The sequence below is a fragment of the Pleuronectes platessa genome, chromosome 21, assembly GCF_947347685.1.
Source record: "Pleuronectes platessa chromosome 21, fPlePla1.1, whole genome shotgun sequence".
Taxonomy (NCBI): Eukaryota; Metazoa; Chordata; class Actinopteri; order Pleuronectiformes; family Pleuronectidae; genus Pleuronectes; species Pleuronectes platessa.
In genome coordinates this window covers 2,724,990-2,743,501 of record NC_070646.1, presented here as the reverse complement: position 1 = coordinate 2,743,501, position 18,512 = coordinate 2,724,990, and the positions used below count along the sequence as shown (strand labels likewise).

The following is an 18,512-nucleotide window of genomic DNA, read 5'->3' as shown; positions in this document are numbered from 1 at the left end:
TTTCCCTTCCTCTGCCTCCTTTCCCTTCCCTGCCTTTCCTATCGTGTCCCATCATCTTCTCTATTTTCCTTTTCCTCCTCTTCTTCTTTCCACTCCTCTTTTATCTCTGTGTTTTCTTCCTCTCCTCTGTCCTCTTCTGTTCCTCTGAATCTGTCTGGTTTGATCTCGGCCTGATGCTGATCTCCGACAGGTACAATCCGCTCCACGTCCTCAGCTCGGCGCCTGACGAGTCAGGGCGAGTGATCAGAAAGAGCAATGTTCTCTCCTCCATGAATTTATGGGAAGAGTTTTATCGGGAGTGGGAACGAAACCAGCGAGTGCAGGTGAAGATGGAGAGATTTGGCTTCACTTTTTGGGAGGTGTCATGTCGTCCATCTTTGGTCTCGTTTATAGAGCAGTTCAGATTTTCAGATTTCTCTGGATTAGAGGTTGAACGTTACTGTGACCTGGGACTGACCTGGTTTATCAGAGAGAGAGAGAGAGAGAGAAAGAGAGAGAGAGAGAGAGAGAGAGAGAGAGAGAGAGAGAGAGAGAGAGAGAGAGAGAGAGAGAGAGAGAGAGATAGATCACAGTCTGAAACTTACTTGGGTGAAATTGCTCTTGTCCTGAAAAGAAGTATGGATACTATCTCCCCAGTCACACACACACACACACACACACACACACACACACACACATACACACAGACACACACACACACACACACACACACACACACACACACACACACACACACACACACACACACACTCAGGAGTATTCAGTGTTGTTAGAGGTGCTTTGTGCTGACTCAGATAAGGTGCAACCCTCTTATCATCCAGAGTGCGAACTTGTCCACATTGATCAGCTCTGCTCTCTCTCTCTCTCTCTCTCTCTCTCTCACACACACACACACACACACACACACACACACACACACACACACACACACACACACACACACATACACACACACACACACACACACACACACACACACACACACACACACATTCTTCTGTTAGACATGACCTTCAACAAACTCATCGCCTCTTATCCCCAATACTATCTGCTTGCATTGATCACTATTTAGAAAATCGGTTTTAGAAAATGGAAATCAGTCGGAAAAACACCTCAATTTAAAGTGTGTCTTCTTTGTTTTACTAAATAATATGTACAGTAATTTAATTGTGTTGTAGCTGCTTCTGGTCTCATTTTCTGTAGGAGCCATCGACACAAAACCAAGACAGCCCTAAGTCTTCATCCTGTCTTATCAAACTCACGTCCATGATCGTCCCATGTGATATTCAGGCTTTAGAAACTGGGTTAAAAGTGACGTCCATCTTTTCATATTGATGCTTTCAGGGTTTATGTGATAAACAAATGTGTCAAAGCATCAGGGTGGGAATATGAGTGCAAGGTCACAAGTTCCTGAACCGGTTCTATCCACAGACAAATTGTCCTTCTGCTCGGAAACTCTCTTTCTCCGGACTTCGACCACTTTGGTGAAACACAAAAATAATTTCTTAACCATGTCGAATGCATTTATGAAACAGGAAATTCGAGGTCAAACCAAGGGACAGAAATATTTTCCAGACATTTGCGTTGACAGTAGGTTTGTGTGTCGGCGCCCTGAGACACTGGAGTCCAAACCCTGAGTGGTTCATCGTCTCATTTCACCTGCAAAACAATCACACACATTTCCCCTGCTACACACTGGCTGATGTCTAAAGAATTATTTCTATCACGATTACAGATGAATGAGGGTACGTGTGTCTGTGTGTGTGTGTGTCTCTGTGTGTGTGTCTCAGTGTGTGTGTGTGTGTGTCTCAGTGTATGTGTGTGTGCGTCTGGTGAAGGTTGCTGTGTCCCTGTAGCCACTGGGTCGGAATCATTGTTCCAAATTTCTAATAGTTGCTGCTTCCTCATTGATTTCCTCAGGGCTACAAACTGAAATGGACTTTGCTAAAGTCAGGACACGTCATGTGTTGTTTTTCTTTTCTTTTCTTTCTTCCTCTTCTTTTTCTATCTCTGAGCCGACAGTCCTCACTTTAATCTACCTTACGTGACCTGGTCTGCAAGCAGCTTTATCAGCCTCGTGTCCACTCGTAGAAAAAGGTGTTAAGTGAATTCAATGATTTATTATCCAACAAATATATCGTCTTTTTATAAACTGCTTGAAATGAACCAATAGGATTCTAAACACAAATATATATAAACAATCCAATCCAATACAGATAAGATCTCTCCTGCACTCAGTGGTCGTCCTGTGATGCGGAATTCACACAGTAAATATACACATACCAACAAAAAACTATGACAAAAACTGAAATCTTAAAAGTTACTATTATCAATTCCTCACGTGTAATATGAAGCCGGTGCAAGTTTCCAAAAGAAAGTAAAGAAGACATGAGTAAAAGTTGTAATTAGAGGTTGGATGATGGACGTGAACTGGGCAGTTATGGTCTATATGGAATCAAAATTCAAGATGTAGGTGTTATAGGAGACGGATTAAACTTATTTTTAGATTCAATCGCAGCTGAAATTGGGCGAGAGGCAGGAAAGACGCTTGACAGGAACAGACTCAGCCAATTAGCCTCACCCGTGTGCATGTCTTTGGACTGAGGAAGCCGGAGTACAGGGAGACACGGAGAACAGGCAAACTCCACAAAGAAAGGGCAGGGATCCCAACCGAGAGCCCTGAGGATATATCAAGGATAAAGCCAAGTTGTATCCCGAGTAATAATGTCATTACTCTTTCATATTTCCAACCTTGAAAGGAAAGTCATTACCTCATGCTGGAGAGGACACAGCGGACGATCACAGGACTGATTTGAGTTGATCATCCTGCACAAACAAACTGTTATAATCAATCAACAACAGATTGAAAAAAAAAGAGAGAATGAAAGAAAGAAAGCACACGAACGCAGGAAGAGAAATAATTAGTGTTGGAGAAAGACGAGCAATTGAGCGAAGAAGGAAAAGACCAGATCTGTAAAACTCCATCTCCAACTGAGGAAGTGAGAAGTCTTCATGACTGACATCCTAACTAACTGTCTTCACGTCTCCTCTGGCAGCGCTCCTGCAGGAAAGCAGAGGGCGGCACCTCATTTTACCGGAGCGGGAAAAGACTCGGAGATCTGGCCGATAATAAGACTGCTCTTGGCTACCGGGTCAGAAGGGTGGGGCCGGTTAATTAGAGGGCTATGGTTTTGGATTCTGTAGCCTGCAGTGTGTGTGTGTGTGTGTGTGTGTGTCAATGTGTCTCGTTGGCAGGCGGGAGGATGTCTGTTCACGCTCTGTGGTGATATGACGTGTGTGGCCTGCTTCCTTGGCGATGCTCATCGTGGGGTTTTGTTAATTTGCTGAAGTCTCCGTTGCCAATAACACGCCAGGAGCTGTCACCTTGGAAGGAGAAGAGGAGCGAGAGCTTCATGGTGTCGTTCACAGGACGTCGACAGCGTGACACCTGCTAATCACCTGCACATTTTCCCTTCATGCAGAAATCAAGATGTGTTTTCCGAGGAGCTGGTTTGTTTTTCCGACGAGGCGGAGGTTAGCGTGGAGAACTCGCGGCTCCAGTGTGTTTCTCAGACGGATGATGTATAGACTGTGTTCACACAAGCCAGACCTGCGTGTGCCACATTGAAATTGCTCCCCCCGAAAAACTCATTGAGAAACTGGTGCGCCCTCAGGATTGCAGTCTCTGCTCTAATAGAGATCCGTGACAGTTTGGAAGGGATGAAAAATCAGCCTGATCAAAAAGACGCTGAGGGAAAAACGCCACGTGAGGAGCAGGACGTAGAAACACATTCCTCCAGCCGGTCTCCGAGAAATTTCACTGTAGGCTTCTAATTTCTTTACTGAAAAGAAACACAATTACAGCCTGGTTGATGATGTTAATGACACATTTTTATACAGACGTGGTACAGACACTGTTTTGGCACAGAGCTGGAGAACATAGAGGAGCAATTAGCAGCTTAAGAGGCAGAAATTTCAATCAAGAGGTGGTGGAGACCAAATACTGAGATAAAAGAGGATGAATATTCGGATATATATTAAGCAGGTGACCAGGACGATCCGGATTTTCAACTAAACACCAAGAATTGACGATTTACAACAAAACTTAGCTGTTTTTGGAAGTGGAAGGGAAACACAATTTCACAATGCTCTATCTGTATTGTTCTGCTTATTAGATTTCCTCCTCGCTCCGAGCGGATCTGAATCGGAGGCTCGGCCCGCGGCCTCCTGAATGACAGAGTTCATTCCCACACCAGAGATGGAGAGGTGATTTGTGGGAAGTGAGCCTGAAGATTGCTGAAGTAATTAACGTTCCTGCTGGCTGGCAGATCCAATCGTCTCGGATACTAGACACACACACACACACACATTGATAGGAAAACACACACACACACACACACACACACACAACAGATCCTGAAATTCAAAGTTTAACTGCGTAGTGTAGCACAATAATATGTTTCCTCATATGCACAGACAGCTGTCACAGTCAGAGCGCTGTGCTGCTTTGATGATTCAGTTAATGTGCTGGTGGATAGAGAGCAGCTGTCATGTTTATTTATACATGTCGGTTAAATACTAATGATTTTTCTGGGATCTCCCTTTAATGAGGCTTTCATTGCAACTGTAGATATGTCTGAACTTTTTCCGGGGGAATTTCATTGTCCTGCAGTTCAGATCCTAATCCTCTTCTCTGTCAGACGTGGAAATGAATTGGCTCGTCCCTCCGTCCCTCCGTCCCTCCCCACGTCCCACCTGTTCCGATATCCTCTGTCCTACATGGCTCTGTTATGTTCCCCTCCTCCCTCCCTGTGTCACCTCCTTTCCCTTATTCTCTCCATCTCCTCCAAAGCTCATCTCCTCCTCTTCTCTCTGACGATTCCCGACCATCATCTCAGCTATTTCTAGTTTTCATGACCCTCTTTACCTTTGTCCTAAATATTTCTGCTATTCTCTCTATCCTCCCACATTTGTTTTCTATCGCCTCTGTTCTCCCGCTCCCTTCTCACCTATCTGGGAGGTCCAGGCAAGCCTTTTGTCTCAAGGTGACTCGGAGCATCTGGAGCTGCCGCCGCGATATGTGAAGCAATTTATTCTCAGGTTGGGGGGGGGGCAAGAGGAGACCGGACCCGGGTCCTCTGGTGCCTCCAGACGTTGTGCCCTGTCAAGGTTGCTGCTTGTTGTTTATATACATATAAACAGCATCTGTGTACTTTTAAATCCACTGGGACGCCGGTTTGCAGCTCTTGACATTAATCCTCTTTTAAAAAAAGAGTTCCGAAATAAGCAGATGGATAAAAGAGTTGAAAGTCTCTGGTGGAAGATTAGGAAGTGACATGTGTGTGTGTGTGTGTGTGTGTGTGTGTGTGTGTGTGTGTGTGTGTGTGTGTGCGCATGAGTGAATACATGAATAATGTTTGAGTTTGGTCCTCATAGACTCCAGTGTCCTCCTGACATGAATATTAAATCCTGAGGCTGGTGACGGAGCCTAATTGTCATCTCGGCTCATCATCATTGCATTGGCTTCATATCTCAAGAGTTGATGTATGTGAGAGGGCGACTGCTTGAATGTGCACATGTTGATGTTTGTGTATTAGTGTGTGTGTGTGGGTGTGTGTGTGTGTGTGTGTTGTGATGTCTGCCTCCCGTCCCAGGTGTTTCCATTGATGTTTTTTCATATGCACGACTCACATCTTTCATCATTTGGAAAGACAGGCTCTTCATCAATCCTGAGGGAGCCAAGACAAACATGTAGCCGACACACACAAACAAACACACAGGGACACACACGGGGACACACACTGATCCGAGCGGCTGCATTAAATCCTCATCATTGTGTTTCCTATTGCAGCACTTAAGAAATTAAATTAGAAAAACTATGATGTAGTAAATAAGAATTGTTTCACATTAGACGTTAGATTGTTTATAATTAAAAAAAAAACTGAATTAACCACCACATGTGTCTGCAGGGGGCGCCGTTGCTCAGTAAAAGTTACACCGTGTTGTTTTAAAAAAGTTGTGGAGACGTGAAACATTTGGACGGGACCCTTGGACACGGAGCCCCAGCTGTGTGAACGAGTTCCTAACCTCAGCTGCAGAAGCATGAAATCTCCTCTGGATGATTAGTGTGCAATGGAGGTCTGAGATGCACAGTTCATGAAGAGCAGCATCTTCTTCTGTTTATCAGTATCACATGCAGAATGTCACTGAGTGATTTAGTCTGACAGAGGATTTGTAATCGCAGCCAGCGATGTGGTGTAACTTCTCCTTTTAAGAAGTTGAAAAGAGTAGAAAGGAAAAAAAAGAAAGTTAATTAGTTAATTAAAGTATCTAAATTAGTTAATTAAAAAGCTCCAAATGAAGCAAGATGATTTTTTATTCCAAACACATGGGGTTTCGTTTCGCAGTGAAAGACCTTCAGCTGTAATACGTATTCGAGGAGATGATGTGTTTTGACGTTTGAGTGTAAGAAAGTTGTTATTTTGGGATTTGATTTGTTCTTAAAAAACACAAAGTTGAGCTTAACGTCACTTTCTCTCTCATCCTCGACTTTGTCATATTTAACTCTCTATAAATAGCGAGTTTAAAAACACAGAATATGTCTTTGATGAAGACACATTTACCTTCTTCCGTCCGTACAAACAGATATACGCAGTCGACAGAAAAAGATCAAGTCCACCTGTGCCTGCACGAAAACAGGCCGACAAGCGTTTCTCCTAATCACACAATCATCGGGGGCGAACTGACCCTCGTCGCTCCTCTGGGATGAAAAGGACTCCAATTATCTTGAACTCTGAAAATATGGGATCAGTAGCACGGCGGAGGATTAAATCAATATAATGGTCCAATTTAAAGCAGCGCTCCAGTAACAAAGCAGAGAGTAATGGAAAAATCAAAGCACTCAATGTTGGCACTCTGCAACATTACTCATCTGGCCCTCGCGAATGGAGACTTCTTATCTCGTCATGCCAACAGCATGGAGAGAGAGAGAGTAATTGCCATTGCAACAGGTCACCTTGGCCTGGAGCAGCTCGTCTTTTAACCAGTTACAGGTGAACACCGCTGGTGTCGGGTTTTAGCGAACCTGTCAGAAACCTTGTCGGGAGTTTGAAAGTTTGATGGCAGATTGGAGTTAAGAGAAGAAGATCTTCTTCAGCCTCTTCTCTGTGGAGTATTTGTGTCAGTCACCGGGTGACATGTGACCCGGACGCCAGGGGGACGTTCCTGCAGGACGCTGCAGCAGATGACAAACTGACAAGAGAAAGAGGAGGCTATGATTCACCATCAGAACGTCTTTCACACGTTTTGTTCTGCGCTGTCCTTTTCCTGTCATTTTTATTCCTTTTGTCTGCGTTTGTTTGTCTTTTATTTACGCAAAAACTACTTAATTAACACAAAACTTAGTGGAAAGATGAAGCATGGGTCACGAAAGAACCCTTTCAATTTTGGAGCAGATCTGGATAAAGTATAAGAACATTTCCCATAATGCCAAACTCCTGAAACATTTCTTCAGTGGTGATTGATATTTCTGCATCGATGTGATGTCATATGGCCCCCCAGCCAATCAGAGCACACTGGGCTTTAACGAGAGGTCGACCCTAAAGAGACAGGAGCTCAAACCAAGAGTTTCAGACAGAGGCTGAACAGAGGAGCTGCAGCATTTTAAACCCTCTGAGGAATCCGATGTGTTTTCTGAACATTAGAGCATGAACATTTTTACAAGTGAAACACCAAATAAAAACCATGAGCCTGAATATGAGGAGAATATGTCTCCTTGAAGCGAGCATTGAGAAACAGAAAGTTCAAGTCTCTCCAAAGACGACACACACGAGCACGCTGGTTCATCCAAAAAGGCTCTTTAATTGTCTAGGTGATTAATTACAGGGTAAGGGAGCCAGGTAATATAGATACTAGAATAGCTTTCAATTAACTCATTTAAATTCAATCATTAAGCAGTTAAAGGGAATGGGGGGGGGGGGTGGAGGGGGGGAGAAGAGGGGGGTGATGAGGGAATATAAAAGAGTGGAAAAGAGAGAGAGTGATGAAAATGTTAATATAGGCCAACTGATGAGAATTAATACAATAATAACAAATATTCCAGTAAATTAGCAATAGCTTTACAAAAAGAAAACATCAGAATGTGCCAGAAGTGTAATTAGAAAATGTTAAAGAGTGACTATAAATTCCTATCATATGTAGAATACATGAATATGACACTAACCAGCCTCAAATAGCACATCTTATCTATATCGATGCAGTACTTTGAATACAGAAGTTATTTACTGTGAGGCCCTTTGTGATGTTGTGCTGTACTGTGGCCTCACGCCGAGACCCAGTGAGGAAGAGTCCAAGGTTTAAGACACCTAGTGCTGGTCAACGCTGTCCCCCATCCCCCTCCCCCCCCCACATCTTCATCACTTTACAGACTGTGTTCACATGGACTGTTTCCACAGAGTCTCTGCTTCCCGTGACTCGTCACGATGAGGACGTGAAGGGTTTAGCTCCAAAAACGGTGTAAATACTCCAAGAAGTTACCTGATGTTCACAAAACAGACGTCTCAGAATGATGAGTTCTTCCAGGAATGTGTTGCTCTTCTGTTGTTGTTTTAATATTGGATGTTTTTTTTTTACTTTGGACTTAAACTCCACTGTCTTCACAAATCTTGCTACAACGGCTACTTGTGTTTCTGTGGCTGCAATTCTTTATTCCTCCCATATTTTCTCCCCCAGCTGTAAACGGTTCCTCTACCAGACGACACCCACGACCGAATCCCAACCATCCACAATAAAATACGCACAACACTCACGCACACATACACACACACACACAGACCATGCGCCAACACCGTGGACTGTTGTAAATCTTGGTGCACATTAAAGCACAGGAAAAAACACAGAAGCGATGTCGTAGGAAAGCGGCGAGTGAAACGTGCCAGCTCCAGCTTCCCACAGCTCTCTGGAGGATGACTAACACCAGTGTGGTCCTCGCCCATCCTCAGCTTCTGTCAAATGTGCAGACCCAAACTTTTTTTTTTACCTATAGTCACAGAAAATGACCACTTACTTCAAGTCATAATTTTTTCCCTCTTTCAATAATCAAACCACTACACCCTCTCCATAGTGGTCTCATCCACAGGAAATCCACAGCATCCATCTTATGAAGTCCTTTTGTTTTCCTATCAGACCTCGGACTCCAGGCTGGACACCCGTCGCCAGGGTCGGAGAACACAGGGGCTCCCTGCAGGCTGGCCCCCCGCTCCCTGGCATCCCTGTGCCTCTAAACCAGTCTGGGACCCCTGATAGACCCCGTAGCCCCCATATACGCTGTCCTGGTAAAGCAGTGCCCGCTGGGCCCCACATCGCCCGCCACCACATGCCAACAGCTGGCACACTGGGCTGGGGTTGCTGGAAGCCTGGCTGTGGTGCTGTAGGTCCAGTGGACCATGGTAGAGGGGTAGTCCTGGATATGAGTTCAGGTAGTGGGCGTACTGTCTGCTGAGCAAGCTGGTAGCCCTCCGCACCATCCCTCGTCCAAAACCAGTCCCATGTCGCACTGCTTCTCCATACGTGGGCAGGTGGGCGGAGTGGGAGTAGCGCAGCCTCTGGCCCTTACGGCCAGTGGGCCTCCTCTGGTCCTGCCTGATGTGGAGGTAGGCCTGGTTCCGTGAGAGGCACAGGTTGTTTCGAAGGTGGGCGGGGTTGGAGGCCTTGGCGGGCGTGGTTGGTGTGAGAATGCATGGGAACAGGTCTGGCAGGGTGGAAGGTGACTGGCTGGAGAGGGACGACTGGGATTCGTCGAGCTGGCGGATTTGCTCGCTGCCCCACGTGGCTTTGAGGAAAGAAGGGCGGCGGTGCCTGCGTCTCCCTCTCAGCATGAGGTCCTCTGGCGGCCAGGAGCCGTAGTTCTCCACCCGAGGACCCACACCCTCCCCTGTGTATATGCTTTCAGCGCTGGCAGCAGAGAGGTGGTTTTCTTGGAGGTGGTTGACTTTCAGCTCGCTCATACAGACAGGACTTTGGTTGTTCATTTCCTGGTCCCTGTGTTTCCTCCTCTCCAACTCCTCCTCCTCACACTGGAAACTCTTGGACCTCCTTTTCCGTCGGGTGAGGCCGACTGGGACATGCTGGTTCTGAGGCGAGGCGACCGAGTGGGAGGCGTAGATGTCGGGTAGTTGTAGATCACCATAGGGGACAAACGGCGAGTGAGAGTCTACGTAAAGTCGCCCGGTGGTCTGGTAATGGTGTGGGTGTTGATGAGGGAGGGGCTCACCGACGGCCAAGTGGGGGTTGCTGAGGCTGGAAACAGGAAGTTGACGGTCATACAGACAGGGAGTAGAGCGAGTCGGGAGGGTGTAGCGCAGCGGCGTGGGCCTCATGCTCCTATGCTGCTTCAGAGAGGTAACAGCTACCAGAGGTGGGGTGAGCGAGCGCTGCGGGAGGGAGGAGTGATTCTCAGTTATATACGCAAATCCTCCAGGTACGGACTCAGTGGAGATCTGTGGCACACGAAGAGGCAAGCTGCCGCCATGACGGCTCAAGTGTTCTATCGTCTTGGTGGCATTGTCCAGGGAGCTCTCCACATTGGCAGTGGAGACCAGATCTTTGGCAGTACGAAGCATCTTCAGCATGTTGGCTTGAGCGTAGTTGGAGGTCAGGTCAGGTTTGGCCATACCGGAAGAACGCCCCGTTTCCTCTACTCCGTTGTAACAACTGTAAATACCCTGAGAGACAGAGGAATTGCACAGAGAATGAAAAACATAAAGAGAGTCAGTTAGAGTTTCTCCTGCCAGTCCCCAAGTAAAAACTAGTGAGCCCATGAGTAAACACAGCAGGAAACTATTCAGGGTATCCACCGAGAGCGAGTGAGCGTGTCAATGACGATCACGTGTCGGACGAAAATGGAAAAGTTAAAGAAAAGGAGGAGAAGACTATGAATTCATATTTGCATTTAAATTAGACTTAACTACAAACTGCTTAGTCTTAAATCAACCGACTGGTCCCATAGGGTAAAATTGCACAGACGAGATTTTGTGCATTTCAAATCGATGATCAAATTCCCAACTAATAAAAATCCCATGGGCGGGTAAAATGAAGAAAAAAAACTGATTTAATTTATATCTCACTGTATCACAAATTCATTATTCATTCTCCTGGGACTCAAAGCAAAACAGTTTAAGCTGAGAGGATTGCCCCAATAAACGCACATGGACACATGCGCCGTAACCCCCCCCCCCCCCCGCACAAAAAATCATCTCCGACTGCACGGACAAACTGAGCCAAATCCCAGGACTGCTTTCTGTTCACTGAGGGATCCTGAAAGAGGCAAATTTAATTTGGCCCTTGGGGCCCCCCCCGTACGGATTAATGATCAGATCGCCATTTAGCCGTTAATCTGATAAAACCCAGATCCAGGCACAATAGTGTAATTACACAGTAATTGAGCTGAGAGGGTGGTGACCATGGACGTTTCCCTGGCTGTAGCTTCAGCCTCAGCTCTTTGCCTCAGTGCCCACGCTCCCAAAACAACAGCATCTGGGGACGAGCATTAAGCAATCAAAGTTAAATGCTGAGTAAACAGCAGAATTAGTGCCTCTTGTCTTTCTCTCATCCCTCCTCTCTTTCTCTCCCCTCTACTAAGAATGCAGTGCCGTTTTAGCTAATTTAATAATAAAGCCCTGCAAGGATACTATGTAATTACATGCACGTCCATCTTACCTCATCACATTAAAGCCACTTTATTAAAAGCTGCATTTTAAATGGGAAAAAGCACCAAACAGCAGCTTAAAGTCAAAACATTCAACCAATCTTTCAATCACTCATCAAAGCTGTTATTCAACTAATCCAATTACAGCCGGCCAATCAGTCACTTTAATAAATAATCAATGTGAAATCCAGTGAAGCAAATTTTCCAAATCACCTCCATAAACCAAGCAATCAGCAATCGGGCTAAACAAGGATTCATAAATAATAAACACCCTCTGGATTTGTGAATATGAGCTGTACAAATAAAATGTAATGGATTGACTTATTGTGAAGTCTCACCCTGCTGATGCCCAACAGACAGTCAAGCTTGTGAGACTTGTGGAGGGAGTGTCTCAGCTTCCAGTAGAGCAGGTGTTCCCAGGCGAACACCAGCAGGCTGAGGCCCATGGCCACCAGCAGCATGTAGAAGACGCCCGCCATGTTGTCGATGTCCAGCTTGCTGCTCATCACCTCGTTCTTCTCGTTCTGGCAGATGCCCGATAACCACACCGTCTCCAAGCGCTGGGTGTCTCCTGTGGGGACGTAGGAAAAGAACATGGGGGGGGGGGGGGGGGGGAAGAGAAGACACAGAGAGAATGAGAGGACAAATCCAATCAGACAGAACCAGTCCTGCACAGCCATCTGTTGTTTTGGATGTGTTGTGGAGTGGAAGGAGAAACTACGACTGTGGTTCAGGTGCTGACAATAAACCAAATTTAAGTTCAGATATAAAGTGCTTGCAGGGGCTGAAGTACAAGAATCACCTTTGTGTTTCACGCCTCTGCCGACAAGTGTAGTTTCAGCCTCTATAATATTTATTTTACTTTGAATATAAGTGAAAAACCATCAAAATTTGAAGATATTCCATAGAGGCAGTTATCTCGTTCAAGTGACCCAAAACTTGTTTTTTGAGGTCACTCTGTTTTTGACCATTGACCTTAAAAACACCAAAACGTAATCAGCTCATCTGTGAGACCAAGTGAATATTTGGTCCAAGTATGAAAGAGTTACCTTCAGGCGTTCCTGAGATGCTGCGTTCAGAAGGCAAAATGTTGCCCTGTGATGTCATTGCAGCATTGACCTTTGACCTCTTTGAGTCGTTCTAAACATTAGAATTCCATTTTTTTTATTCTTCATCTTTATTCACGTGTTAAATGCCGATAAAGCTCGTTTTGAATGAGGAGAATTTACAGTTAACACATCTCCATTAGCCAAAGCTTCTCCTGAAGGTCTGTGAACAGGTGGCCACCTCTTGAGCTGCGTTCTCCCAGGAGGCCTCTGGGAGAACGCAGCCATTTTATCTCTCTTTCACCGTATGTCAACCATAAACACACTATTTATTATATCATCACAGAGAGCTCAGGGTGAGTGTGTCTGTGTGTGGGTTGGTCTTAATCTCTCAGAGGACAGAGGGTATTAAGTCCTCACCGGGGCGGCCGTCATTGTGAGTGTGTTTGTGGAGCTCGGTGGGATGTGTGTGTGTTTGTGAGTGTGTTGTAGAAATAGTCATACCACTAACACTCCCTGTGTGGTTCTGCAGGATATTAACTCTTCTCTGTGACATCACTTCCCTGCTGATGCAGCACTCATACGGTGAAACGGGAACAAACACACGCAGATAAAACCGTGGGTTCTATATTGTGTTGGGTTTGTTTAGGTGCCCACTGCCCACCCACCATCTCCGAGGAACTGCAGCAGCGCCAGGTCAATGAGCCGTTTCCAGCGGGAGTCCTTCTGCAGCGCGATGCCGTATCCCGTGGTGGCAAACACTTTGCCGCTGCCGATGGTCACCAGCTTGCAGCCCTCGTCCTTCCCGGCCATGTAGTTCAGAACGGCAGCGTCGTAGATGAAGGCGTCCAGCTTCCTGCGAGCAAATAAATCATTAGATCAAATCAGAGACCTTATATCCAGAGTTAAGGACAAGGAAGAGTTTAGAAAAAGTCTTAAAATACAAACTTTACAAATAACAGGGATTGAAGATAATTAAATTGTCCTAAACTTAGATTGGATAGGTTCTTAATTGTTTTGTCTCCCAAAGTTCACCATGGAAATGTCTCTTCTCCAAATGATTATTGGTTCCCAGATGTGCTGTGTCGCTGGTCTACTTCTGGTTAAGTTTATGCATTAAACTGAGGCCTTCCTATCCTGTTAGCTAATTTATGGACATGCAAGTTTAATGATAAGTGGCCTGAGAAACACGAGGTCTCATGCCGGTTAAAGCCGGTTCCTGGAAGTTCCTATGAAGCTCAAACTGCACTTTGTTTTCAAAGTCTTTCAAACTTGGGACCATGGAGATGAAGGTGGTGGACTCTAAAGGAGGTGAATGTGTATTTTCACTTTTGGATATAAATTCAATTTCAAGTGGAATAAAAATGGTCTTAAAAACATCTCAAATTGAACTGGTTTATAGCTGCAGACGCCCTGAGGTGGTGTTCATCATCTGGTGACCATGACGGTCTTTTAAAGGAGATCAATCCACCACCGCTGACGTCCACCGGGCCACGCGGTTAGCTCGACTAAAAATAAAAGTGGCAAAATGATCACGTTGATGGATTAAAGACTCCGGACGAGTTTCAAAAATACCACACGGAAACAATTTATGGATTTTGAGTTGAAAATGTGCAAAGTCACTGTTGCAGCTCTTCAGATGTGTTTGAGTTTTGTTCTTTGAGGAGTTGAGATGTTTGACAGCACGTTTCTATACAAATTAACACAACACAAGACTTTTTTCATCTAAAAATACACCTGTCACATCGGCCCGATACAGAAATAGCTGCAACATCACAAAAAGCATAAAAGTCTCTGCTGAATCATCCACATTATGATCCAAATGACCTCATATTTGATTGTGTTATACGTATACAAGTGGACTGTACCCGGTTTTGAGGCTTTCGAGTGCTTCCTCCACCCCCTTCTGGTTGTACTTCATCATGTGCATGTGCATGTCGGGATAGTTGCTGCGGATGTTCCTCTCCGTGCTCCCGTTGGGGACCGTCCCGAAGCGAAAGGGAGGGTAATGCTCGTGAGGCTTCTGGAACTGTAGGGAGAGAGAGAGGTGGGGGTGAGGAAAGGGAGAGGGGGAGGAGATATGAGAAGATGAGAAGACGGGAGAGTAGAGGGAGGTACAGCAGGAGAGGAGAGAGAGAAGGGAGTGAGGAGAAAACAGAAAGAGAGGAAAAGAGACTGAAGGGAGGGAGAGCAGAATAGGGGGAGATGGGAGGAACGGAGGAGACGACAGAAAGAGGAAGAGACGGGGAAATAAAGCAAAAGAGTAGAAAATGAATGAGGAGAGAAAAAAATGAGAGGAGTAGGACAAAGGGAGGAGAAAGGAAGACGAAAAGGAAATGAAGCAGGAGAATAAAACAAGAGAAGAACGGCAAAGAAAGGAATGAGGAGAGAGGAAATGAGAAGAGGAGAGAAAGGATGAAAATAAAGGTGGGGAAACGAGGGAAGACAAGTGGAGGGAAAGGGACAAGAGAGGAGAGACAAAATGAAAAGTGAGGGATGGAGAAGATAAAGAAAAGGGAGCAAGGAACCATGAAGACAAAATAGGAAAAGAAAGCAAACAAGAAAAAAGGGAATGAAAAGTTGGGAAAAGAAATGAGAGAAGAGTAAGAATAGATAAAAAGACAAGGAAGGAAAGGAAACAAGAGGAGAAAAGAGGAGAAGACAGGACAGGAAATAGGAAAGAGGAGAGAGTGAAACATGAAAGAAACCCAAGAAGAGAAATTGTAAAAAGAGGAGAAGAGCGGAACCAGAATGAAGAAGAGGCAGAAGAGAGTAAAGAGGACGAGGATCTACTCAGTTAAACGAAATCCATTTTCCACTCATTTCATTTTTTATCCTCAAATCTGATCGGATCGTCGGCCGAAGCTCAATCCTTCAGAAACGAGCCGGACGCCACTCACTCACCTCGGTTTGATTAAACCTGACATGAGTCCACACGCGTCACTCTGAATCATGTCGCCGCTCAGAGCCGCTGCTGATCCACTTCAACCCGACGCCTCGACGCCGGATGAAGCAGAAACTCGTCTGTTCGAGTTCAATTAAACCGTAAACAGGAAAGAGCCATTCATCACCGGTACGCCGACGACCTTTCGAGCCGAGCGCAAATGAATGGGCCAATCGAAATGTGAGCGTGCTAATATAATCACACGCAGCTGTTTGAACAAAAGCGTCTCAGAGGTTAGAAATGAACAGTTCAGATGAGCAGTTCTCACACTGACACAGTTATTAGTCAACGTTAATATTCCTCCGCTGCCGGGAGCCAAGAGGTTCTGTCGATAATCTGATTAGTGGACGATTTCCACTGTCCAATGTCTTTTAAAGTTGAATAAAGTTTCAGTTTGAGGAACTGTTCTACTTGAGACAAAGTTAATAGGTACTTGTTTTAACATATACTGTACTTCTAAAAGTAATATCACTTGCAGAGCGTAGTTAAAAATATGAAAAACTATGTGAACGTGTAACGCATTGTAAAGATGTAGCGGAGTACAAAGTGCAGATATTTGATGATATACGCAGGCAGGGGGGTAAAAGTGAGAAGTACCTGAAAGTAAATCTACTTAAGTAAAGTAGAGATACACGAAAAATGTAATTAAGTACAGTAATATAAAGTAAATGCGTCACTATATCATGACACTTGTTGCCAATTAGTACTCTTCCAGTTAATTGATGTCAATTAAATGCTCAAGTGTATTTGTAGAATGAGTTGAGCTCAGCTGAGGGCTGAGGACAAATTATATTATAATAGAAACATAAAAACCAAATGATTTTTTTCATTCTCCTCAGGTCTACTAAGATTCAGGTCGCAATATGACTGATTATTACTTTTGCGCCACAATCGAGTGCAGGAGAGTGAATGAAAAAAAAGAACTATCTATAGAAACACATGGTTGGTTCTGGCGTTTATCGACAATGAGAATAAAACAGACGACCAGCAGGCGTGATCCTTTAAACCTGCAGGATGTGAACCCAGCCAGCCCACGACCCTAAACCCACCTAATCCTCGGCTGTGTAGGATCTCAGGGAAGAGGGAGCATCTGAGGCTGTGTGGTTATTTATATTAGTCCCTTCTTTGACGCTGGGGGACATGATGCATCTGCATAAAGTTAATACAGTCGGTTAATACGAGCGTAGATCACTGAGGTGGCTCGGCTGATCCCTGCCTGCGAGTGGTTTTTTTTCACGATCTGTGAGGAATGAAATGCTTTCTTGTAAAGCTCCTCTGAGGCCCTGATTCCACGATGAGTGTGTGTCTCTGTGCGCACACACACACACACACACACCAGACACACACACACATGCAGTCAAGAGTATGACAAATTCCTGGCTGTTTTTTAGTCCTTTGACATTTTGCGATCTTGTTTCTGTGAGACGAGCGATGGGAGACAGCACAGGGGGGATATTGATGGACGGACCAAAACACTCACAGGACAAGTCGGGGACTCAGACACCATCTGTATTGACAGAAGGACGCAATTGATTCGTCACTCATGCCCCTGGGCTCCCCGCTGATGGGGAAAGGACAGACACGTTCATAGCACGAGTCCTTTCAAGACTTCCTGTCTTTTGTCTCCTCCTTTCATGGCTTGTGAGTCGATGCGGAGACGAGGACGGAGGGACACTTTCACTGGCGGCCCCGTCTCGTAACGACCCTGACGTTATTGTCTGTTCAGTCTCTTACCTTCTTGTCGGAGAGGCCGGACACCGTGTCGATATATTGCTCCTGGATCATGAAGGCAGCCAGGTTGGCGGTGTAGGACGCCAGGAAGATGACGGCGAAGAAGGCCCACACCAGGACCATGATCTTACTGGTGGTTCCCTTGGGGTTCTCGATGGGGACAGAGTTGTTGAAGACGATACCCCACAGGAGCCACACGGATTTCCCGATGGTGAAGGTTGGACCTCCAGGATCTGAGGAAGTGAAGGGATGAGAGAGACATGATGACCACTCCCAGGGAAACCACAAATTGTGTAGAAATGATCAACCAAATGAGTACAAGGGATTCTGACCCAATGGTACAGATCCACAAACTCCCTCTGGTCAAACAACCCACTCTGACAATATAGCCCTATTTTAAATTTCACAAAATTTTCCCTTTTCTCCTCTTCTCTTCTTGTGTTTCCTGGCAGAAGAGCCGGGAACATAAGGTCTGCAGTTGTCGAGTCTGAACCAATTCTGTGTCACCAGCTGTTGCAGTGATATGAGGATCCTAAAGTGCTTTGCTCAGATAGAATCAGGAGACTTGGAGCTTTCAGACTAAATGTGCAGAGTTTGTTTGAAGTCTGAATCCAGCAGAGACGAAAACACATTTAACGCAGAGCTGCCAGAGCCAAGGTTTCCACGCGGGTGCCAGGGTTCGGTTAAGTTTAGGGACATTTGGGACGGCCAGTTTTAAAATGAAGCCGATAATGACTCGTGGTGGGAAATTGAAAGTAAGCAGCTGCGTTTCGTGTCCAATGTTTTACCGACCGATCCGACCACAGAGTTTTTGGATCTGATACAAAATTAGTTATTTCATTATTTTCTCCTGATGGACAGAGGTCGTGATTCCTGCAGCTGCTTTTCCTGAAATTACATTTAACATCTTATGATAACAAACATTTCATTATTTGAAATGCAGCTCAAAGTGCTCTACAAAATAAAATGGAAATAAAACCCAGTAAGGACAATGTAAGAGTTTTGAGAGTAGAAAGAACAATATCATAGAGATGTTGGAAACCATTGGAAAATAAAGAACAACGTATATCAGATTGTGGGTCTGACA

General features: G+C 45.3%; 1 protein-coding gene across 1 annotated transcript in view; it reads right to left on the bottom strand.

Moving 5' to 3' along the window:
* Positions 1-9,179: 9,179 nt before the first annotated feature.
* LOC128427242 (glutamate receptor ionotropic, NMDA 2C-like) overlaps positions 9,180-18,512 on the bottom strand; it is a 30,455-nt gene continuing 21,122 nt past the window's right edge. Inside the window, exons 11-15 of the mRNA XM_053414335.1 lie at positions 17,429-17,658; positions 14,619-14,779; positions 13,419-13,606; positions 12,043-12,275; positions 9,180-10,721 (exon numbers count right to left, since the gene is read on the bottom strand). Of these exons, the coding sequence (XP_053270310.1) occupies positions 9,180-10,721; positions 12,043-12,275; positions 13,419-13,606; positions 14,619-14,779; positions 17,429-17,658 (2,354 nt within the window). The remainder of the gene's footprint in view (positions 10,722-12,042; positions 12,276-13,418; positions 13,607-14,618; positions 14,780-17,428; positions 17,659-18,512) is intronic.